The sequence below is a fragment of the Leptidea sinapis genome, chromosome 39 (assembly GCF_905404315.1).
Source record: "Leptidea sinapis chromosome 39, ilLepSina1.1, whole genome shotgun sequence".
NCBI lineage: Eukaryota > Metazoa > Arthropoda > Insecta > Lepidoptera > Pieridae > Leptidea > Leptidea sinapis.
In genome coordinates, this window is record NC_066303.1 from 9,567,565 (window position 1) to 9,592,762 (window position 25,198).

General features: G+C 34.0%; 1 protein-coding gene across 5 annotated transcripts in view; it reads left to right on the forward strand.

The window, feature by feature from the left end:
• LOC126976223 (putative histone-lysine N-methyltransferase 1) overlaps positions 1-25,198 on the forward strand; it is a 57,586-nt gene that overhangs the window by 23,633 nt on the left and 8,755 nt on the right. Inside the window, exons 1-3 of one of the 5 annotated variants that reach the window (XM_050824463.1) lie at positions 9,237-9,325; positions 16,927-17,088; positions 17,864-18,046. In XM_050824463.1, coding sequence (XP_050680420.1) covers positions 17,013-17,088; positions 17,864-18,046 — 259 coding nt within the window. In that variant the 5' untranslated portion in view covers positions 9,237-9,325; positions 16,927-17,012. Of the gene's footprint in view, positions 1-9,236; positions 9,326-15,783; positions 15,885-16,926; positions 17,089-17,863; positions 18,047-25,198 lie in introns of those variants that run through there. The other 4 variants (XM_050824464.1, XM_050824467.1, XM_050824465.1 and 1 more) reach the window with 4 other exon arrangements.

Sequence of the window (25,198 nt, forward strand, 5' to 3'; positions counted from 1 at the left end):
ATAAAATAGAAGTGAACGTAGTTTGAATACCAGAGGGAGGATCCTTTGCACAGGATGCTGGCTAGTTTATGAGTACCAAAACGTTGCCTATTTCTGCGTAATGTGTAAACATTACTGTGCTTCGTTCTGAAGGGCGCCGTAGCTAGTGAAATTACTGGGCAAATGAGACTTAACATCTCAAGGTGACGAGCGCAATTGTAGTAGTGGGTTTTTCAAGAATCCAGAACGGCACTGCATTGTAATGGTCAAGACGTAAGAATTACCATATATCGTCCCTTATTTATATAAAAAAAAATGTGGAGTTAATTTGAGACACAGATAAATAATCCGTGATATAGAGTGTGATGTAGAATAAGAGGTAGCAGTTATAGTTAAGAAAGCGGATGGTTCGTTAAAGTCAAGTAGGTTGACTTCACAAATCTATAATAATAATAATAATAATATAAGCCTTTATTCAGATAGTGGAATTTACACATATGTTACCATCCTTAACTAAATATCTATAACTATCTGTTTGTCTATTGACAAAGGCCTCTTCCAACTTCTTCCACTCTTTTCTATCTTTAGCTATCCTAGACCATGTCTTGCCTGCTATCATCCTTAGTTCATCTGCCCATCTCCTGTATTGTCCCCCCCCCCCCTCGTTTCCTTTTAAGGTTTCTGGGATACCTGTCTGTGATACATTTGCTCCATTTGTCTATACCCCGAAGGCTGTAAAGTAGAAGTAGATTGACTTCACAAATCTATAAACTAAAATGGAAATGATGGAAAGGACAACCTAGGCAGTACATGTATTAAAAGGTTAAGGAATGCATATAAGACTCTTTATACCTCTGTAATTACAATTCAAACAATTCAATTCATTAACCAACTGAGGCAAGCGGTTGCAAGGTACTGACAGCTCATTGGTGAGGTAACGATCACGACATATCGTAAGCAATTATTATTGGCTAATAAGATAATGTCTGTATGATAAGGTCGATGATGAATGGTTTGCTGATCGTGGAAGAACCGGAATTTATCAGAACTATACTAAATCGAAGTTCGTAAACTTTCACGCTGACACCGCAAAAATATACTGAATACTTAACTTTACCATGAGAATACTTTTTACACGTAATGTTTAAGCGTTTATTTTTAGTTTGGTAAATTTTCATTTATTTTAATTTGAGCACAATAGATTTATATTTATAGACTAAAGCATACAATACGGAACGGTAATTAAATTTTTATAACATTTGCCTGCAACCTGTATGTTCACGCTTCAACGCTGATAGTGTAAAATACTAAGCACGAGTGGTTTTTACTTTACATTAACGCACTAAGGCAGTAAATAAACCTTTATGTCTAATAAATAATTAAAAATCTGCCCCTATTATTTAGCCCTACCAACCGGTTTTTGGTGTGTTACACAATACTCTGTCTCTCACCTTTCTTCTTCAACATGCTCCAGCCATATCACAAATCTCATCCTCTCATCTTTTCCGCTATCTTTATTTTCTGCTTTTTCCGTTAATCGTGATTATTGCTATCCTTGAATTTGGATCCTTGGGAGCATTCCTACTTCTGGATATGTGTCCAGTCCCCTTCTATTTAAGTTGTTTTGCGGTATATATTATATCAGCAACGCCATTCCTTTCTCTTTTTTATGGAAGATGCAACTACGGAGGATTCCTATTGCCGGTCTTTTAGAAAGGTGTTCTTTTGGGTATCTTACCCATGGATAGGACATGTCGTATCGTTCTGGAAATACCGCACAAGGAAGCTCCCTAGCTGGTGGGTGGTGCGTGGTGTACGAGGTCTATGTACGTTATAACAAAAAAAGCAAACAACAGGGATTTTACTTTAACTTAATAAGTGAAAAGTAAAATAGTAACCTGCTAGTAATAAAATTTTAATCTATAGTCTATGTTTATTACAAAATAGCGCCCTTCCAGCTATTAGTAAACATAACTTCAATTTTTCATAATTGGTATTGCATTTCCCTGAGACAAATAATATTAATACCGCTGTTATAAATATTAATTTGAATATTTGAATAACCAAATAGATGAACGTCCCGTGAGAATCAACAGAAAATTGTATTACAAAATCTGAAAGTTTCTCTGTGTATATTCCTAATACAGGTAAAAACGATCCCCAACATAATAACAGGTAGCTAATGCGTATTAAATTTAAATAATACCATTTAAAGTTATATAGTCTTATACGCTTCATATAATTTGGTACCATCGTGTTAGTGCATCTAGGTGTCGATGTTTGCCAGTACTGGATTGACTCGCCTATAGATTTATGGAATAAATTTGCTTTCATCTATCTGATATAATCGCCTCAATGTTATACGTTATACATATACATAATTCAAAATAAATATCTAGTATTCTAGCTGTTTCGAAGGTAAGGAGAAGAGAGACACCGTAACAGATTGCGAGACATCCTAAACAACAGATATGGATGTTATTGGATTGGATATGCTTGAAGAGGTTTAGGAGAGAGCTACGCGGAAGGAACGACGCTTACGAAAATTTAATATAACATACATAAAACTTTCCTGCTTGAATGATAATAACGACTACCGAAAAAAATTAATGATGATTTTGATCATTGTAGAAAAAACAAATAAAGTCAGAGCCCCTTAATGGGCCCTCAATAGTGACAATATTTATATTAAATGACAAGTTTTTATAGTAAAAGACCTTAGTAATTGCTGATGTTTTTAGTCGTTTCCCTTTTATTGCCTCTCAGAAGGAGTAAAAAGGAGGCTACTTGTATTACCTCTATAATAAGGCCTGTCTTAGTTTTGCGTCGATTAAATCCCTCGTTTCACTTATACTTAAAAATGTTGCCCATGACGTCAGAGAGTCTGTTATTCCCTAGACAATATATAATCTACGATTAATTACATATTATATTCACGTAACTCATATTCCGTATTATCTTGACCTAAAATAAATTCTCACGTTCTAATAGAAAACAAAGGCTATTTAAATTTTATTTATACAACTATTTATTTAAATGACAATGAAGTTAAGTCAAGCAGCTGAACATTTTGAAACTATATAGTAATTGACGTGACTAATGGATTGTTGGACATTGACTCCAGTTTTTTATTATTTCAGAGTTACGTTAGAAGATTGCCAGGGGTCTGATGAAATGATGAATATTGTAAGTCAACTGACTAATATAACAGGGTATAGAGGAAAGAGAAATAAGTTAATTTATTGTATTCTTATTAAAGAATGTGGACGATGTCTCGGTTACAAGTACTAGCTTGCTCTTGCTCTGTCACTCGCCCTCGAGAACTCTTCCTTTCTTTATGAGAAAAAGTAACGAGTCAACGAGAACCTTACACATTCCTAATTTGTTATGTATATTTCAGCCATCGTAAAATACTGTATTGACTGAACGGAGTGGCCGTTGAGTTTCATGTATGTTCTTCTCACGAGCTAAACTTTTTCCGAATATATGGTACATTCAGCAATTTATAAGAAATATTTATAGTGATTCAAAAGCGCTTAGTTTAAGCCTACTTGTATAAAGTTTATTGACTTTGACTTCGAGCTAAATAGTAATCGGGCTCGTCACTTTGGGACATAAGATGTTAAGTCTTATTAGTCTAGTAATTTCACTAGCTATGGCATCCTACAAGACGAGACAAAACTTACACATTAGGGCTTGAGAACAGAAAAATGCGGCGCTGTGGTGCCCACCTAGTTGGCATTCTTTGCATAGCCCCACTGTTGATACATACAAATATACTCGCATTCGTTTTATTTTGTAATTGTAATAATTATGTGACTGTTAATGTTAAAGGACAAAATAAAACTATGTTAAAACAGAGGACTCTCTTCCATATACTAAGCTGTGGCACTCCACTAGTTTGATGGACTCATTTACGTGAAGTCACAATCAGATAGAGAAATGTACGTAAGGAGCTTATACGAAAGGAAGGAATTCCAGGAAGAAAGTAATTCCAGGAAGTATATTAATACCGTATAAATAAGAAGATATCAACTATTAACATAGTCGTCCCCTTTGGTAGATAGTTGTTATTTTAAGTATGTTTGTTACATAGCTAATTCATTAACCTAATAATAATTTAGCCTTAATTTTCTAATAAATGTATTTTTATGTTTAGCTACGTTGTTCGACTTTACATTGTTATCATTATTTATTGTTGCTTTTAAAAGTTTTCTGAAGTTAAAATTATCATACCACCTATATCGTATAGTTTTCTTGAGAGAAGTTGTCGTTTGATCTCATTCTTATATTGTAAACTGACGTAACAAACAATTGCACATAGCATCAAATCAAATCCTATTGTGCTATTGAAAACAAATGCTGTGCGTGCTAAAGACAATCATTACGTTTAAGTGTCATCGTTCCACAACACGTTGTTATGAACCTTTATATTCAGAAGCTAAGTAAAGTGAAATCTTAATTGGCTTAGCGAAGTCATTGTGCATTTCTAATGGAAAATTATTATGTGTGTCACTTTCCTCACGTAGTACGCTTGCCGATAAGCTAGATCTGATTTAACACGGCAATATCTAGTTATTATGTATTTAAATATTACCTTACCGTTTTTATCGATAGATGGGTAAATAGAGATGATACAGTCCTATATATAAGTCTATAAATATATAAAAAAAAGTGTGTATGTACTTAAGTTTGCATGCAATAAGTTACAGGTATTTCTTTGGTTAGGCCGAAGCAAAAATCATTAAAATGATTTACTCCTCGAGCTATTCTACGTTTTTAGAAAGAAAAATTTTGAAATAATCTTGCAAAGATGGCTCTGACAATTAATTTTTAAATAATGAATACGGCTGTATGGGCTTCAACCCTTTGCCTGTCCTAATAATGAACGAAGAAACCAAAAAAAAATAACGAAAGACGCAAACGTCACAAAATTTTAGGAACCAACTTCAACCTCTTTCTGTTGTGTTACAGTGATGCGAGCGCATCTTATAATTTCACTCTCATCATTTTTTTATAACGCGCCTAAAGAAGTATAACTTCAATATTAAGCACTTGTACAGGTTTTCGGTAAGGTATCTTTGCTCATCTGATTTATTTAGAATGATCAAAACTAATTAATTTGCGATAAGTGGCAGCAAATTGCAAAAGCGTAATTTAGAAACGCGTAATTAGTTCTTTCGCAGTAATGTTTGTGAGTCAGACAGTTCGTCCTCTATAAGTTATACGAAGCTACAGTAAACTTAACTATTGATCACCTAACATTAAGTAACCAGTGGAATTTTCTTTTGATAGTTTATCCTGTTGATGGTAAATCCGAAAATAGGAATAATAGGATTAAACAATCACATATTGAAAGTAAAAACTCAACACCCACTCAGAAAATATTTAATTATAACTAAAAACTACAAATAACTTGAAAGAGAGATATTAAACAATATAAAAAAGATCTTGAAACGTCCGGTTAACTAAAATAAAAATGTAACTTTAACGCAAAAATCTTTTAAAAGTGTTTTATTTAAACATTATGAAACTTTATGTTTTCTACCGGCAAATGAATTAATTAGCTTTCATCTTCATGTACTTCATCAATGAAAGTCGTGGTTTTCTTTCGTTGATTTATCAACAAGCTACCTCCAGATAATCCTGTGCTGGGCTTATCGAAGGGCATTCGGGATATTGAGTGCCATAAATGCCTATATCTGGTGGTTTCAGTATAACAGTAGTGTCTTGGTATTTAGACAATTTTATGACATATTTTGCATGTCAATTGACGAAACATATTGAATTATCAATAATATTGTGTTAACATCTGAAGTACAATGTTTCTTGCAAATAAAATTTCATTAAATTTTTCATTAAGTACATTACATTACCGATTAGCGGGTCGGTGGTCGTCTCCGTGAATCCTGAAATATTTCGGGCACAGTCTTCTTGGTATTTCCTACTACAACTAGATCCTCCAGATAATCTTATTATCCACGGGCAATGTGATCTAAATAGCTTAGTATTTGTAGGTAACAGATGGTAGATAATCTGTTCGTAATCTTCAGCTTGTTCTTGCAATCCACGGTATGAGGAACATTCTCATACAACACCACATTTCAATAGCCTTGATCGTCTTGCGGGTAGCTGCACAAATTGACTATGATTATAGTCAATATGTGAACAAATTTCACATGTATCTGATCTCGATGGTATACGACATATTCTACTTTGGCAGATTCTGGTTAACTTGACCATTGCTGCTTTGGCCATTTGTCTATCTACGATTATATTATAAACGCCAAATTTTTGAATAAATCGTTGCAAATATTTGTATTGGCTCTAAAAATACAACAATAATATTTATTTATTAGGAATGTCAACAGCTATTTGCTATCTAATATGTTAATTTACATAACTGTGAGCCAGTTATAGGACACCGTAGTGACAGAATAATTAGGTAAATTCAACAATACGAATAAACACACACACGGTATACAACTAAAATGCAATGCACAATTTAAAGTTATTACAGAATTAAAACAATTAATATACAAGTGAAGATTCAGTGTCATTAATCACTACTATTGACACACCACCTTAATACTGATTAAAAAAACCCCGAGCTGACATAAGTTAGCCTGAAAATATGGATTATATTATCCCTAGATACCAATATTGTTTCTAATTCGCTTAACATCACGAATAGATGAACAGAAAGAAAATCAAAAGAAAGAAAAAGTATGTATGGTACCTAATTAATAAAAATTCTTCTTGGTATGGACAAAGTTTGTAAAGTAAACGACCTCTTAATAAACAATATGTTGAAGAATATCACAAATACTTTCACACACATGTAAGTACGCGTGGCTAACAGCTGTTTAAGTAACTGCTTTATCAAATTCCGTTCTATACAGCAGCTGTAATTGTTGATAATTACTATATCGTAAAACGAATTGTATATTTTAATGATTGAACTTGGGTTGGATTTTAATTTATGATGCGATTTTTTTTATATATACGCGTTTGTTTGGGTGAAATCCACCGGTCACCAGTTAGTATTTTAGTATTATAAGATTTTTTTCAAAAAACAAACAAATGACTTTAAAAATGCTTAGTATTCCAAAACAATATAATATGCTCTAAAAAGTATAAAATTAATAATTGCGTACAATTTAATAATCAATATGTGTAATGATGAATATATATTATTTATATTATAATTAAATATTATTAATACTATATTAATAAAAAAATATGATTTAATAATGTGTCGACACTCTGGCTCCTTCTCATGTCCAAGTTACGGCAGTTGGTGCTTGGGCTGCTGCTTCGACTGTCGAAAACAGCAAGCGTCGCAAATATGTCTTACATCTTTGTGCCTTTTGGTGTCGAGACACTTGGCCCGTGGGGTCCAAAGGCACGGAGAATGTACAAAGTACTATCTTTGCGCCTTAAAAAGGCTCAAAGAAACCCAAGCGCTGGCAGCTATTTCGGTCAATGGATCAGCCTAGCTGTCCAACGCGGAAATGCTGTATTCTTGGTAGTAATGATAGTTTTAATTTTATGTAGTAGGTACTATACCTATTGTAAATATAGTTTTAAGATTTATTTTGTTTGAATAAATGATTTGAATATAATCAATATTATATACTTATGATTATTGGTATTTTTGGAATCGGATTCCTCCCACCGCGGCCCCACTCTCGCCTCTCACCTCGTCACGTCACGCGTGCGACACAAACACATCTCCCCAATAAGACGTATGTAATGTAGTTACAAACCTACCTTGGCGGACAGCGACTACTTAATGCCATGCCAAAATACTTAATGCAAATTTAAGACTAATATGATTTCTCATGGGTCCATTGTTAGAATTGGATCAGCTTTCAAATAAAAAAAGAATCATCAAAATCGGTTCCAGCAGACGAAAATTCTGAGGTAACATAATAAAAAGAAAACACAGTCGAATTGAGAACCTCCTCCTTTTATGATGTCGGTTAAAAATGAGCCCAAATAAAAGCCGGATTTTAGTTATTTCTATCTAAAAATCATAATTAAAATAATGATAGCCAACACCGCGTTGACATATTTTGAGTAGGTGGATAGTATTTATATCTCTGCAATCGAAGTGAAAGGCGTCTTGTTAACTTAATTAAAATCTCATTTACTATGTCAGAGATTAATAAGCTACAAGCTTAGTAACAATGTATGCAGGTTATGAAGGTAATAACTTCGTAGAATATCGATATAGTCTTTCAACTCATTGATTGGAGAGTATTTCTTTAACGAATTAATTATTTATTTATAAAGGAAACAAACAGATACATCACTATAGTAAAAAATGAAGTTAAATAAAATATTAAAAATATAATATTGGATATATCCTAGAATGGTTTCACTGAGAACACAAAAGATTATAATTATACAGACATGACAACAGAACGTTAAGATAGTAAACAATAGAATATTTAGGCGAATACAAAATCCTATTAATAATATTATAAATGTGAAAGTTTGTATGTCTGGATGTATGTTTGTACTTCTTTAACGCAAAAACTACTGAATGGATTTTGATGAAACTTTACAATAATATAGCTTACACACCAGAATAACACATAGGCTATTATTTATAAAACTATCGCGTGAATTATACTTTATATGGCAAAACAACGTTTGCCGGGTCAGCTAGTATTATATAAATCAAGACACAGACGGACATACTAGTGCATTATATAATGAATAAAGATACAAGGCTTAAGATTAACAAACGTACGTTGCAAGAAGAAATTGACTTGCTAAATGTTAGGACTATTGATGCCTTTTTAATACATCACATTAAACAAACATAAATTCAATTAAAATAAAGTTTTATTTGAGCAAGTGGTATCTAATGGAATATAAACAAAAATGTGGACATCCACGACGATCCGGACTATACTGAACTATGTCCGGGGTTCAAATCCCGGTTTGTGCAGGAGTTTTTATACGATTAAATATTTTTTTTTTTATCAATCATGGATGTTTTCATATGTATTTAAGTATGTAATATATCATTGTCTGGAACCCATTGTTGCAGTCAAATCATAATTTATGGCCGAATAATTTGTGTGAAATTGCGACTAATTTTGTGTTATAATTATTTTCGTACAAAAATATTGTAGCGCATTCACTCACAACAAAAGAATTTTCTAAGATAATACAGACTATTCGTTAGATATAGAACACTTGATAAACCACTTTTAAAACCTTATCTTTAGTATCACCAGAACCTTTCGCAGACGTGTCGTGTTTCATACAAATCAGTTTTAATGATATAATGTGTAGTCTTACGTAGTGGTGAATGTGTTGTGTTAACTAGGTATTCGTATAACATCAGCCCATTTTCATTTTATGCGTATCAATGCGTATAAACCTAATTTATATATTTTTTCAAAATACATTATTAAGCCCGTAGGTTGTCCTAGTTTCGTTGACTCTAACATAATTTAATTGCAATTGCAATCCATTGTTTAAGGTATTAGTGAAAATTATCTTTCAATAATACGTGAGTGAATTGTATGGTTTCTTATGCATTTATTTAAGTGAATGTAAATTTAATCAATATTGAATCAATTTAATCACAAAATATGATATTCTTGTGCCTCCCCTCATGCGCAGACTCGATTGGTGGGAGTTAAGGCAATCTATAGGGATTAAGCTGCTTCACTTTACAGGAGTTACGCTTGCTTAAATCATATTCTCAAGACCCTTATCCATTAAGATGCGGAGAATTCTCATGGTGTTTAGTGTCCTTCTTCTGGAGCGTTATAGCTTTGCGGCACCTCACTCTCATGGTACCAATGGCCTCGTGTCCCAGGATGTGTATAGGATCGGCAAAGGCTTGATTTACTGAGGCCTATTTAAGTTAGATGCCCTTTTAGCTTGCGCTATCCAGACAGGAAACTTGTGAGGGTTCGTATTGAACTTCTGCCTAAAATTGTGGATAATTTGCCCGTCGTTGATCATAGCCGTCTTGGAGTGACATAGCTTTCCGGTAGCCAGGTAACGATATTCAGTGATTGCACAGTAGATGTCGTAAGTTGGTTTATAAAAGTTGATCTCAATCATATTGCTGCTAGAAAGAGAAACCATCGTAGAAAAGTATATATACAAGGTAACTTTATTAAAACTAACAAAGTTCCGACATTTTAAGTGGTTTTCCCAAATGAAACTCCGTGATCAATTTTGATATACTTTGACCTCGAATTCCATATTCGATAATATCAGGCATCCTTATTAAATTTTTAGAAATTTCGGTATAAAATGTAAATGTTTATCATCTTATCTTAGAATATGTCCGGACAAAATATTATCAATATCGAAATGGTCCGAGACAATGACGATGAGACAAACAATGTACGAAGACCCTAAATTGAAAATGAGGACAATAATTTACAAAATTAATCTTACACCTTGATTAGTCTAAATGGCTTAGGCGGTATAACGTATACCTAACGTAACTAGTCCCTTACCATCACGTGATCCGAGTTATTTGGCCTACTTCTTGATAGAAAAAATCTATACATTGCAAGCAGTTTTTTCTTTTCTTATTTAGCTAATATTTAGGAAACTTTAGATTTTTTTATTTGTTTTTTTTTTTATATTGAGCAATACAGTTTTTACTTAAAAAAAATTTATGTGAAGGGTATAAGCTCCGCTATCCTGTACGATTTCACCATTACCATTCAGTGATTAACTTTCCCTTTAGAGTCCAGGTTCGGTCCATTTCGTCACCTGCAATGACCATCTCTTATCCGTCGTATATCTGCAATATTCAATGCACATTGCCGTATCACCCTTAATGCGTGCATCTTTATTTTTGAATTTGTATCCTAAGCTTCAGAATGGCATGTAGGCATATAGGAAGGACGTGCCTAGAATGACTTTTTCGACTTAGCCTTTCAGGATTTCCTTGTGTGCTCAGAATTCCTTTAAGTCAAACCGATTCTTCTATGTATTTTATCTGCCTTGCTGTTTGATAAAATGATATTTGTATTCCAATGTTGACATATTTATTGAAGTTTGTTATAAGGCTCACCACAAAATATAATGTTGTTAGATTAACTGAGACCAACAGTTTGTAATATTTGGAAAGAAATCGTTTACTAAAAGGCACGTCTTTGCTCTGACAAAATAAACTATTAATAACGTTTATCAAATATAAAAACACTTGTAATCTTAATCATCAAAGTGATGTTTATTATTAATTATTATCTTTGTGACACTTATTGTTTCTTATCTATTGTTGATAAACAATGTGTTGTACGTAATAAAACTATTTTTAGATTCCCATGACAGACAAGTTATAAACAGGAACCCTATCACTAAAACTGTCCATCCGACTGACTGTTTGTCACTGCATAAACAGTACACAAACAAACAAAACACAGATCGCGAATTATTTTCTTTCACAAAAGTGATTTGTACGATGGCACGGACACCTTAAAGGTGTCCGACTTGGACATCGCCTGTTTTGGTACATGTTCTAAGTTTTTCTTATATGAAGTCAAAACGTACTGGATGTAACAAATTAAACATGGTGAATATTAATATTTTTCATAACATTGTTAATATTCTTTGCGATTCATCTGAAAATGTCACACAGACTTACATAATATTCTAGCTTATTTCAATTTAATCATCATCAGCCGGAAGTTGTCCACTGCTGGACAAAGGCCAATGATTTGCACGACGATTGGTCCTGCGCTCATCCAACGTATTCTGGCGATCTTGACCAGATCGTAGGTCCATCTTGTGTGGGGCCTACCAATACTGCGTCTTCCGGTACGTGGTTGCCATTTGAGGACTTTACTCCCCCAACGGCCATCTTTCCGTCGAATTATGTGCCCTACTCACTTCATTTTCGCAATCATTTGAGATATGTCGATCTGGTTCTCCTACGGATCTCCTCATTTCTGATTCGATGATCATTATTAAATTTAATAAAAACACTAGTTTTTAGGTATTACATAATAATATATTTTATAGTTCGAACACGTGAGTGAATATAAATCTCATCATCGCTCATTTCTAGACATTATCTTTACAATCTCAAGTGCTTAGTTAAATGTTTTAGTATTTGGGGAAAATACAGGTAACAACTTTAAATTACTACAGATCATGGATCACTAAACTGAGTCTTTGTAACTTGCAGCTGTGTTTTTTGCTAATTAAGCATATTTTTTTTCATTTCACCCGACAATAATGTCTTGAAAGCAGTGAATTATTACTTTATTTTTTAGGTAATTTGGTACACGTCTGCCGAATAATTAGAAGATCGATATTTTGTGTTTTCTTTGATGTCATTTTATTATCCAGAGTGGATTCCTTCAGTTTATTTGTCTTAAATTTCTTCTTTTGAAAACAAATGTTACTCTGAGAGAGAAACGTAGATATTTGGGTTACATCTCGTACTTTTAAAAGAAAAAAATGTACATCTCAATTACTTTATAGATGGCGCTATCAAATAATATTCAGTGTGAAAACGCTTTGTGAAGTGATGCCTCGTCGGAGGTTATTTATTAACAGCAGGACACATTGCTGTCACCGTTTAATGACAAGATCTTATCTATCCATAGTTATATCTAATATAGTTTTAATCCAATGCTCTATGTTGATAGGTTATTGAAATGTAAGTAAGCGTAAAAAGACAGATTTGTCTACCTCTTGTGACTTAAAGTAAAGATAGATAGGTTATTGAATACGGCCGTTAGTTGGTACACCTACCACCCGGTGTATACTTCTTTCACAAAACAACACCTGCAATGTTCCCAGTGGATATCGAATTTGCAACCCGCTTCTCATTAGCCAAATACGTATTTATACCACTACACGAACAATATTATCAAAATTTTACGTTATGGCCATAATAATATAATTTTATTTATTTATATTTACTTATAGAAAAAAAACAAGTCGTTATTTTGCTAACCGAACGACGTTTAATGAAATGGAAACACGACCTAGATTAGTAAAGACAATTAGGATCTCAGATTTTAGAGTAGTTTAATTAAAACTGCCATTTAATATATAAATATTTATGTAGAGCAACGAATATAATACAAACATAATATTACTCTAAATGTGTGAAATAAACACGCTTCTCTGAGTATCTTACATTGAGATATTTGGTGATGCAGTCATTCGATTTAAAGGCCTAAACTGAATACAAACAGAGTTTAAAATCAGATGTTAGGACAAAATCCTATTATGTTATCAAATCGTTGTGTTAACGCAGCCTCCATAAGTGACACCACAAGGTGATTGGCGTCGATCACGTGTGTATTAGATAATATAAAAAAACAAATTTTGGTAAAGAAGGTAAATACTTTATAATATTTTATTTTTATATTATTTATTAGTACAGTACGGTTGCAAATTCATTAATTAAAGTTACTGTAAGATACGTTATTCTCAGAAAAAGCTAATGGAATCGCAATTAAGATCAAATGCATTAAAATTGAAAGGGATTGGCGCCTTCTGCAGACTTAGTTCGCGCAATAGACAAAGGAACTACAAATAATTTATGATCGCAATCGCGGAGATAGTTGTTGTAGAATAGATCAAGAGCATTGATGCGTCAACATAAATTTTTGGGGGCAGAATGTTGATTCTTTCCCTACTTCGACTTTCTCATTGTTATTTTGATGGTAATCTTGGCTTGTGCGTAACTATTCAATCATTTTTAAGATAAAATATTGTTGGACGGAATAAATCGGATTTTATGAGAAAAAAATCGAGAGGAGCGTAACTTCACCTGATTGTAGGTGACAAGTCGTGCTCACTACATGACAGTGCCACTCAGGATTTTTGATTGAACACAAAATTTCAAGCGGCATCGTCACTTTGTAATTGCGTTAGTTATGGCGAGCTTTAATCCGAAACACAATAATACCTACTTGAACACATAAATCATTTATACGTCTAGATAGACTGTGAAAAAGTCGAAAAAAAATGAGTTTGATAGTTAACCTCTATTTGAGCAAAACACCCTCCTATTTTTATCCTACTATTCTTTTTTTGGTTTCATAATTGTCGACCCTGGTCTATAAGCCTAATTTAATTAAGTTTATTTGACTTTGACTATGTGATGTGTTATTTAGAAATAGAGATTCATTGTCTTGAAGTGTTATTTTTGATTAAATTGTCTGGTGACCACTTGCCATCAAGTAAGTCTTTCAGGGCTGACAATAACAATATTTTTTTTAGTTCCTAAAGAAAATAATTTATGGTTAATTATATTTTACAGGCTGTCTTGCAAAACCAACCGAATCACACGGGGTTTAATTACATTACTTAATGCCGAATAATAACTAAATACTTGATCTAGTTTTAGCAAACACATGTGAAGAACCTTGCTTTTGTTTTGTGTGATATTGAACTTTTATAAAAAAGAATGGATTCTGTGAATTTTCCAAGTTACTTATCAGAGATTTAACCATTGTACACAGAGATATAAAACTTCAAACCGAAGGTTTCTAACAATGGCAACTCTAATCTTTACGACTATGACATCATTAGTCGCATTAAATTGTTCACAAAATTTTATAAGCGTCACGGTTGTATGTAGCCATAATTTAGGCTGGTCCCATTAAATATTCAGATTGGATCTTGCCATAATACATCAATGAAAATCGGAGTTAAATCGGATTAGCGGTTTCCAAGCTTCGCGTGTTATATAACGCACAAACAAATAAAAAGACATTCTAAAAACTATTATTTTGGCCACGGGACATAAGATATGTATATTTTTTTATATTTAATGTAGTTAAACGCCAGGCTTCGTAATTACGACTTTATTACCTACATAGATGTATTGAAGAACTCTTTACCATAAGGAGACCTATATAACGTCATGTTGTCTGCATTTTCTTAGCCATTGATTCTGTTAATTTGAATAAGTAACCTTTTAACTTAATATGTTGCTTCATCATGTCAGCTGGGGACGTCCACTACTGGACAAAAGCCTCTCCCAAATATCTCAACGATGATCGGTCCAGCGCTACTCTCATCCAACGTATTCCTGCGATCTTAACTTCCGGTACGTTTTTACCAGTGCTCCATTGCACCAGATGCCGGCTAGATTATGGGTACCACAACGGCGCCTATTTCTGCCGTGAAGTAGTAATGTGTAAGCATTACTGTTTCAGTCTGAAGGGCGCGGTAGCTAGTGAAATTACTGGGCAAATGAGACTTTACATCTTGTGTCTCAAGTAGACGAGCGCAGTTGTAGTGCCTCTCAGACTTTTTGGGTTTTTTAATAATCCTGAGCGGCACTGCTTGTAATGGGCAGAGTGTATCAATTTCCATCAGCTGAAAGTCCTTGTCTCGTCCCTTATTGTCATAAAAAAACGTGGTCGCCATTCGCGGACTTTATTGTCCCAACAGCCATCTGTCCGTCCAACTATATGCCCTGCCCACTGTCACTTCAATTTCATGTAATATTTTGCTTACGCAATGCTTAAAAAATCTAACCAGAGTTAAGCAGATAATCTGTATACTTAGATAAGGCGTTGTCAATGATAATCCTGTTGACTGTATTGTGTCTTACATATCGAGTCCGTGCCTCACTGAACAAATACAGTTTAACAGTACTTTGAGAGATTGTATGTTGCGCTAATAACTTTAATTCATTCACTTTCCTTATCTCCGCTATCGGAAAATCTTGTTTGGTCATACTATTGTATGTTCAGTGCATACAAGAAGAATCGAAATTATAGTCCATTCGCGAATAACATAAGGACTAGTTTTGCTTAATGGTTAAAGTTATAATGATAAGATTGCAGTGTTTATTAAACGACTAATGAAATTGGTCAGTCTAGTGCCGATCTCGCCTATGGTAACTGTTATATTAATACGTTAAAACCCGTACATTTAGCGTAAGTATTGTAAGCATAGTTATAAATAAATCCGTTAATAATTTATTCCTAACTACATGGCATAATTTTTTTAAGTCTACAAAGCTTCCATGATATTTAATTTCTATTTAATATCGTGTGATTTTAACACAATATAACCAATTAGCCTCCATCAAAGTAAATATTTAGGTACATAATACATAATACTTATATAAAATAAAATAAATTATGTGTGTAAGAGGCTATTCTTTAAGAGATTAAAAAATCTCCATAATGAGTACAAAATTTATAAATATTATTTATTCCCAATATAATTAATCGTACAAAAAACGAAAATGAGAAAACATTATTTTAACAGCATACTTGGTAGACGTTCCATTTAAATTTATGTGTTGTTGATAAAACAATAAAATAAATTTTGGGGCACATTTAATAAATACGTAAGTATATAATAACTTAATAAACGATATTATTTATTTAACATGTCAGTGTTAATTTAAAGCACTCAGATTCGGTTGAGTTGTGAATTTCAAGTAGTAGGTAATGTCATCATGTTGATGCGTAATGCTCAAGATATCCGTAGTAGGTATGTTACTAACGACAAATCTACGCTTTTACTCTTACTTACATTTCAATAACCTATCGACATAAAGCATTGGACTATAACTATATTGGACATAACTATGGATAGATAAGATGTTGTCACTAAACGATGACATCAATGTATCCGCAACTAGAGATACGATATTGAAAAGTGCCGTAAAAGTACATCGATTTCACTAAACTTCTTTTGACAACAAAGACGAAAGTATTAAATGTAAGAAGTCTGGTGATTCTTTAACTTTATAAAAAAATATCAGTGTATCTAACATATCTAACGTTATTTCAATAGCCGTCATAGATAAACATATTCTACAATCTACATTGATTTTGAAGTCATTGATTTAGACAAAATATTTAACTACGGTTAACTTGTGGATTATTAATCAGTAAAAATACATTAGTAAGCTTAGGTTTTACTATTTTATTTCTTGGTTAATTTCAATGAAACATAATACATTAGGTACAACATAAGTTTTCTAAGAACGAGTTACTACACACTATATTATTAAATCTAAGTGGAAGTGATGTCCTGTAATTAAAAGAAAAATGTCGGACCGAATCGAGAAACTGTACAGAGAGTATGATAAAAATGTTCACCCGGATGATTACCCGAGGAGTGTGGGTTAGTTAAATTATAAGTTTAGTTGAGTTTCGTATAATCGGTTACATTATAATAAATAATAAATTTGGTATAAAATCATACATATAGTTGTGGTGGCCGCTAGTTTTTATCGATGTAGTTGTGGGTTGTTTTTTTTAATTGATGGAAAAAAATAAAAGTTTTTATTTTTTCATTTTAATTTTTAATTTAACCGATTATACTACGCCATAGCGAGCAAAGTGGAACATACTTTATAAATTCAAAATAGCAAAAGATTTACTGTAATAGTATTAGTAAAACAACTAGAGCAAATTAGGTAACACGTGGCATGGCATTTCTTCAATACCTTTACTGGCTTTTCATCTTTTTTACAAAATAGATCATGCATTCAGGTCACCTGATGGTATGAAGGTAAGTGATCAACTGTCCCTGCACTCTTGCAAAACCAGAGAATTCTCATAAGAATTTTAGTTTTATTGTACGCGAAATATGCAGATGGTGAAGTTTTGGAGTTTAAGTAAGAACTATTAAAATATAGCGCTAATTTATCTATTATTTGAAAGTTTCACCAGTTTGTGAGCATTGGTTCGTTTGCTTTTAGTTACTTTTTTATTCAGTCCCACAACCAGAAAAATTTACATATTCAGATGGCAATGTATCTGGCAAAAAGACATATCATGATTAACATGAGATTTGTAACCCGGATTAGCAATATTGTGAATATTGCGCTTCTCATAGAAAAATTCTCAAAAGTATTATTTCAGAAATAATATTTAAAGTTACAATTAAATTTCAGGGCTATTCACAATCCCAGAATACCCTGAGCTGGAGGCGGAGGAAGGAATGTGGTCTACAGTCCTGGATGTGGTCATCACTTCCCTGCGGTACCTGGCACCGGCAACTATTCTGACCATATTTTGGGGTCAGCAGAGCTTCTTTTTTAAGATCTTGAAGTACATCGATTCTACATTCAGATCACGTAAGTCAGCTAAGTTAATATAAAAGATACCTCAAATATTCGGTTTGCCGAATGTTTCACAGGAAATACCAAAGTGCTTACTCATAAACAAATGAGATGGCAGATAAATCTTAGCAAATTATTATAATCAGTTGGAGGCTTTCATGTCCAGAATGTCGGCTAAATGGATGTGACAACGGCGCCTTTTGTGATGTGAAGAAGTTTTTTTATGGTAGAGGAGGACAAACCGTCTCTTGCAATACCAGAGGAATTACAGGATCGTTACCAGCCTTTAAGAAGGGTATACGCGTTTTGTTGACGGTGCCCATGCCGTATCGTCCTGGATGTATGAACAGTGGAAGAGGCGGTAGGTTTAGCATTGCTTCAATGGCCGCACCAGGAGTAGACGTCTTGGCCCCGGTTACCAACATACAGGCAAGTCTCTCCAGGCTATTTAATCTGTCTGCAGTTATTTTCTGGCTGGCTTTGTTTCACCACACAATGGAGGCGTATGTGATTGTTGGTCTCACAATTGCTGTGAATAGCCATAGGAGGATCTTGGGGCGCATTCCCCAATGTCTCCCAACCAGACGTCGACATACACCCAAGGTTGTTTTAGCCTTTTTCACGGCTTTGTCGATGTGAGAATTCCATGTGAGTTTCTGGTCGAATGTGACTCCCAGATACTTAACCTCATCTGAGAATTCTAAAGTAGAGCCGTTCAAGGTGAATTAGAGACTTCAGTTTGTTAAATGTCCGTTTCCTCGTGAATGGCACAATAACAGTCTTTCCTGCGTTGACTGACAGTTTGTTGGCTGTACACCACTGTGAGATGGTGTTTAGCGCCTTTTGCAATATAGAGCTTAGTAGGCTTTGGCAGAAACACCGCACAAGGAAGCTGAAGCTCATTCCACAACTTGGTTGAACGTGGAAGATAGTTCCTTGAAAACCGCACTGTGGAGGAACGCTACAGATTCAGATGGTGGGTGGATGATATTTTAATTAGTGGCGTGTTGTGCGAAGGTGGAATTCGGCGGCACGTGAAACATCTATTCGTAATACTCACCGTGATAAATGCGATAGAAGACACACAATGAAGCGACGTCACTATGCAACGCCGAGTCATCTAGCCGCTCACAGAGCACTGGATCCCCGTCAATTCGAGCATCTCTGAGTTGTAATGTGCTAGCATTATTGTAATTCGGTTTGAACGGATGTAGCTAGTGAATTTACTGGGCGCATCAGACTGAACATCTTATAATATATTTTTTTTATGACAATAAGGGACGAGACAAGTAGGACGTTCAGCTGATGGTAATTGATACGCCCTGCCAATTACAATACAGTGCCGCTCAGGCTTCTTGAAAAACCCAAAATCTCTGAACGGCACTACAATTGCGCTCGTCACCTTGAGACATAAGATGTTACGAATTTTACTAGCTACGGCGCCCTTCAGACCGAAACACAACAATACTTACACATTACTGCTTCATGGCAGAAATAGGCGCCGTTGTTGGTACCCATACTTTAGCTGGCATACTGTGCAAGGGAGCCTCCCACTGGTAAATTTAATTTTAATTAATTTAAATCCTATGGTGGTATATCTTAATGTGAGCAGCAAACACGGAGCCGCTCAGAACAATTTTCAAACCTAATGGTTCAATAAAATATTCTGCATTGAAATGGGCAGAACGTATCATTTTAGGAACCATGAAAGAACGTTTTTCCCGTTTCGATACTTTTTCTTATTAAAAAAAATTGGTAGACAAAAACAAGATAAAAATATTGTTTGCAAAGTGCACACAAATCGTGCTAACAATGTACCTCCGTATATAATTTTTGGCCTTTGCCAAGAGCATGACCGACTATTTTCGTAATCAGCAAAATAGGTATTTAAAGAATATTAGTATATTATATACAATTTGGATGCAAAATTAAATAATTTAATATTTCTAACCATTGCAAATAGTTTCTGTCGCTTCTGTAATGTCTTAAGTCTTCAAAGTCTCGCTCAAACAAGTTTTAAATTTCGAGCGCTCCACTTATTCACTCGAAAGCTGTCAAAAAAGCAGTGAATTGCTATTTTTGACATTCAATTGTTAGAAAATCTAAAAACAAGTAAAAATAATTATAAATCCTTTTTAATTCAATTAAATATATGGGTCCATATAGGTACATTTATAAATTTATGTCAAAGAATAATAATAAGTAATATCATCTGATACGGTATGCGAGGCATTTCTTTTCCCAAAATTCTGTTCTGATACATTTTAATGATATCACTTAGCAACTGTTAAAACGTAGAAAATCTTAATGGTTTACAAAATTCCTTTTGTTTGATTCATGCGCAAATAATTGTGACAAATTGTCGCGTGTGACAAATTCTCAGCCACTCGACTTTTAAATCGAGCGCTAAGAATCGCCTCCCCGCCGCGTCCCAAGAATGTCTTCGTACCCATAGACTAGATACATCTAGATAGACTATGACAGATGTGAAAACTTCGAAAAAGACAGTTAACCTCTATTTCGAGCAATACACGCATAGCTTACGTCTTGGTCATTCCAGCACACCTGTCTACCTGCACAAGATCAGAGTTAGAGATCACTCCTTGTGTGAATGTGGCTTGGACGACGGTACTGTATCTCATATAGTATTTTACTGTCCTAAACTTCTTCATCTTGGCGAAATAATTTGCGCCCGACTGGTGCAGCCGCACGCCATATCACAAAAATCACAATACACGCATAGTACAAAGTGACATACAAATCGCGAGTGTAAGACGTAACTTGTCACGCACAATAAAGTAATTAACCTGGCCTGTTTTCATCGGTTGTCTCGCAGCAAGAGGCTCTATTTACACGCATAAATGATCTAACATAGTAGCCGCTACCTTATAGACAAGAAAAGCGTGGGTGAGGGAAGAACTTCTCTGACGGAAATACAAAAGGAAAACTAATCTATAATTGGCTATCGCTTAGCAGAAAGGACCCAGTCCACAAAGTCATAAGAAAATAACTGTTTTACCCCAAACAAAACTTATCCGATATTTCTAATTTAAAAAGAAACCAGTTCACTTCTCGTATTTGTAGCAAAGATATTGAACACATACACAAAAAATATACTAAAAGTCACAAAACAAAACAATATCTTTTGACTTTGGATCTCAAATACTCAGCTTAATTTGCATATGGACTGGTTCCATTCTGCTAAGCGCTAGCCAATTATTGTAACCGATTTTGATTGACAAGTCGTAAACAGTCAGCCACGCTTGATATTAGCTCCTAAGTATTTTGAGTAGCCACTAGCTTACGCACACATTGACAAATCAAAATTGGTCAATCATTATCGGGCTGTCCGTTTGTCTATACGCTAATTAATATAATATTCCAAGTCTATACTCTTACCTGAGTTTCACTGCGAAAATTGAAAAACAATGTCGGATCAAATTTTATGCTTTCTTTGACCCTAAACAGTAAACTGGAACTTATAGAGCGTAACAAATAGATGTTTACATGGTTATAGATTCATTTTGCTGTGACTCCAGTAAGACCGTACACATACAAAGAAAAAAAACGAATCGCCTCGCAACATTCTCTTATGAATGCTTTCGCCGAATTAGTTATATATGGACCCGGCATAAGACCAAAGAGGCCTTAGAAACGAAGTTAGGTACTTACTGGGTTATGGAACAATGTCAACGTACCTGCTCTAGTTACTGTCGTGGATGGTATTAAATTGACATTATAGCTGAGGCCATGCCAAATGATCTAACACATTGTTGCCACACATGGGCCCATTATCAGAAAAAATGTTTAAAATAAATTGAAATATGCAAAAACGAAATCAAAAGTAGTGTAATGAAGATTAAAAGAAGAGGTAAATTAGACTAACAAAGAGTAGAACTAAATTCAAAGATGTCAAAACTGTGCGCAAAACGTTAGAGTGGAAATGGGCGGGGCTATATGCTACGTAACAAAAGCGAAAAATTGGCAAAAATCATAGCCGAGTTGTAATTCAAGAGAATGTAAAAGAAGCAAAGGGTGACAAATTAAGTGGCGCGAAGATGAAAACTTAAAAGAATGGCTGGCCCAGAATGGATGAGAATGACGATTAAGAGAGAGAAAAAGATGGAAGTCTTTGGAGGAGGCTTTTGTCGAAGGAAAAACTGTTAAGAAAATCACAATTATTTTATTAATCACTAATTGGTTAGGGATATAAAAATTGACATTATTAGTAAAGGATATACGCATATATACGTCTATTTATAACCTATATATGCGTATATATGGTCCTAAAGAATCATTGAGAGCAAAATTTAAGGAAATTAACATGACTATTGCTTCTCAATATATTCTTGATAATGTAATGTATGTACATAGGCACATAAGTGAATCTGCTAGAAACCGTCATAACCATAATGCTAACACCAGGAATAGACATTAAACTTGTAACGCCTACTACTCGGCTAAGTCGAGTTAGTAAGTCTTTTGTGGGGCGATGTATATATGCTTTTACAAGAAGATCCCAGAAAATGTTCACAACATAAGTATTACGATATTCAAAACGTTTGTGTGGTAGAGGTTACTATAACATAAATGACTTTCTTAATGATACCACAGATTGGGAATGAAGCGACCGCCCTCAGGCTATTAATTAATTTGTATGATATTGTCAACATTTTTTTTATGAAAAAAAAAACCAGCCCCGTTGAGTTTGTTGTGCCCGTTCATCTTTGGAATGGGTGTTAGTTTTTGACTTTTAAATAAGTGATGTCACATTCCATTTTGAACAAAAGTATTTGAATTTAGTAAGAGCCTCTTTCTGTTAGTCAACGCTTCAAAACAGACCAGGTTTATTACTTTAGCGTGAATAACATCTGCGTCTTAGACTTGCGATATATCAGTCACATTGTTTAAATGGGCGTGCGTGGCTGAAAAAAGTTGGTAGGTAGTTGTATCCGTAAGGCATAGTCAAACAAGCATAATTTAGCTCTGAAATAAACTTATTTTACACAGAATGTAAATAGACATTATGATTTATTCCAAATCAATTAATTTCATACTTACTAACAGATACAAATGAAGCGTGGAGCTAATAAAAAATGGCCGCTTACAAAATATATTATACTTCTTTACTTAATGTATATTTAAACTTCTCCTTTTTGTATTTAGAATAATTCAAGGAAATCAGCAGTAGAGACATTTGCCGCCCGAAATATCGCTCTTTCGTGAAAGTTAAAATCCACTACTACCCTCACATTACGACTAAGCAACAATTTCCATTTAGAGTTTTCCTTGACCATCAAGACGTCTTAACAATTATAGAACTCCTTGAACCTTTTTTAATGAGGCTTATGTTTAAAAAAATGTGCTTATATTGTTTATTTCGCTCCGGTTAGAATAATGTGTCAAAGACAATATAGTAGGTAAGCTCTAACAAAAAAATTAAAGAAATTTAATTTATATCACACTAATATGGTTGTTTATTACACTACTTTTTCATGGTCCCATTATATATTCCTTAACTATGTAATAAGATATAAATAGCCTAGTTTTGAAATTAAAAATTATCGAGTACATAGAGGATCTTTATGAGGTGTTAAAAAATTACTAACAAATATTACTTCAAACGTGCATTTACTAGAGAACAAGGTAACTAAAATGTAAAAAATCTACACCATTTTGAAGTTGATGCCAATATAAAGCAAGCAAAAAAGAAGTATTTTTTATAAGAGGTACCTACTATAACATTACAATCTAAAGAACATCTATTTGCACCTATATAGAAAGAGTACGTCTCATGATAATTCCCTATAAGCTCAATTATGGCCTTCTGCATGGTTCTTTAAGGGAAATCCGATGCCCACATTCCGGCTACATCACCAAATTAGTTCGATGGTACTATTTTCATTCCGATCGAATTTGGTTAGTTATAAGCGGTTTACCAACTATCGTGTCCCGCTGCCCATTTTATAGTCTTCATCATCATTTCCACTTCATCAAATGATACTCTCTGCATACAGACACTTGTTTTGTTGCAAAAAAAAGCGTAACATCCAATTTTTCACAATAAGAGCAGTTGGGGCTGCGACCGTCAGCAGTAATCTATCCAACGAAAAAAGTTCAAATCGTCCCATAAACGATAAAACGTAACAAACATACAAAACTCCTTCTGTTTTTAAAGTCGGTTAAACATGAAATTTTAATATGTCGTCATAGAAAAACAATCTTAGACTACAGAAAAACATTATATTTCTTTTATTATTATTATAATTCTTCTAAACGTGTGTTGACAGTAAACTCCTCCTTTATGAGCCGTTTGCTGCTGGACCGATTTGAATGAACTTTGCTGTGTGTGTTCAAGTGCATTCGAGGATGGTTTAGATTCACAATTGAACTACCTCCTAAATGGCTGGACCGATGATTTTTTAAGATTCTCAATACAGTCCATATAATATAATTATTCTGCGTATGTTAGTGATCTTCTAAAATCTGGACTGATTTTTCAAATCTAACACTTGTATACAGGACAACGTCTGTTGGGTCCTCTAGTATAAATATATATAAATATAAAAAGCAAATAAATTTATTTCTGTTGTAAATGAGATTTATCTTTCTGAGAACGCCAATGTTTCAACATATTACATACGAGCTACATTGAATTTGACATAATATCACGCCTCAGTTATTTTAAAGCACGTTTTACAGAGCGGTGAATCCCCATAATCTGTACTTAAATAGTTTATGCTCTGTAATGGTCACGTTTTATTTAGATTGCGTAATAAATCTCGTGTAACGTTGCTTTTGAAATTGTTCTGCACAGGATTTGGTAACACACTACTGAGACAATATCAATAAGAATAACCAAGACATATAAAAAATTTACGGTAGGCGCAAACATTTCTACGATACGTTATATATAAAGCCTATATATATAGCTTTTACCAGTGGGACGCTCCTTTACACAGCATGCCGGCTAGATTATGGGTCCACAACAGCGCCTATTTCTGCCGTGATGTGTAAGCATTACTGTGTTTCGGTCTGAAGGGCGCCGTAGCTAGTGAAATTACTGGGCAAATGAGACTTAAGTAACATCTTATGTTGGGGTTTTTCAAGAATCCTGAGCGGCACTGCATTGTAATGGGAAGAGCGTATCAATTACCATCAGCTGAA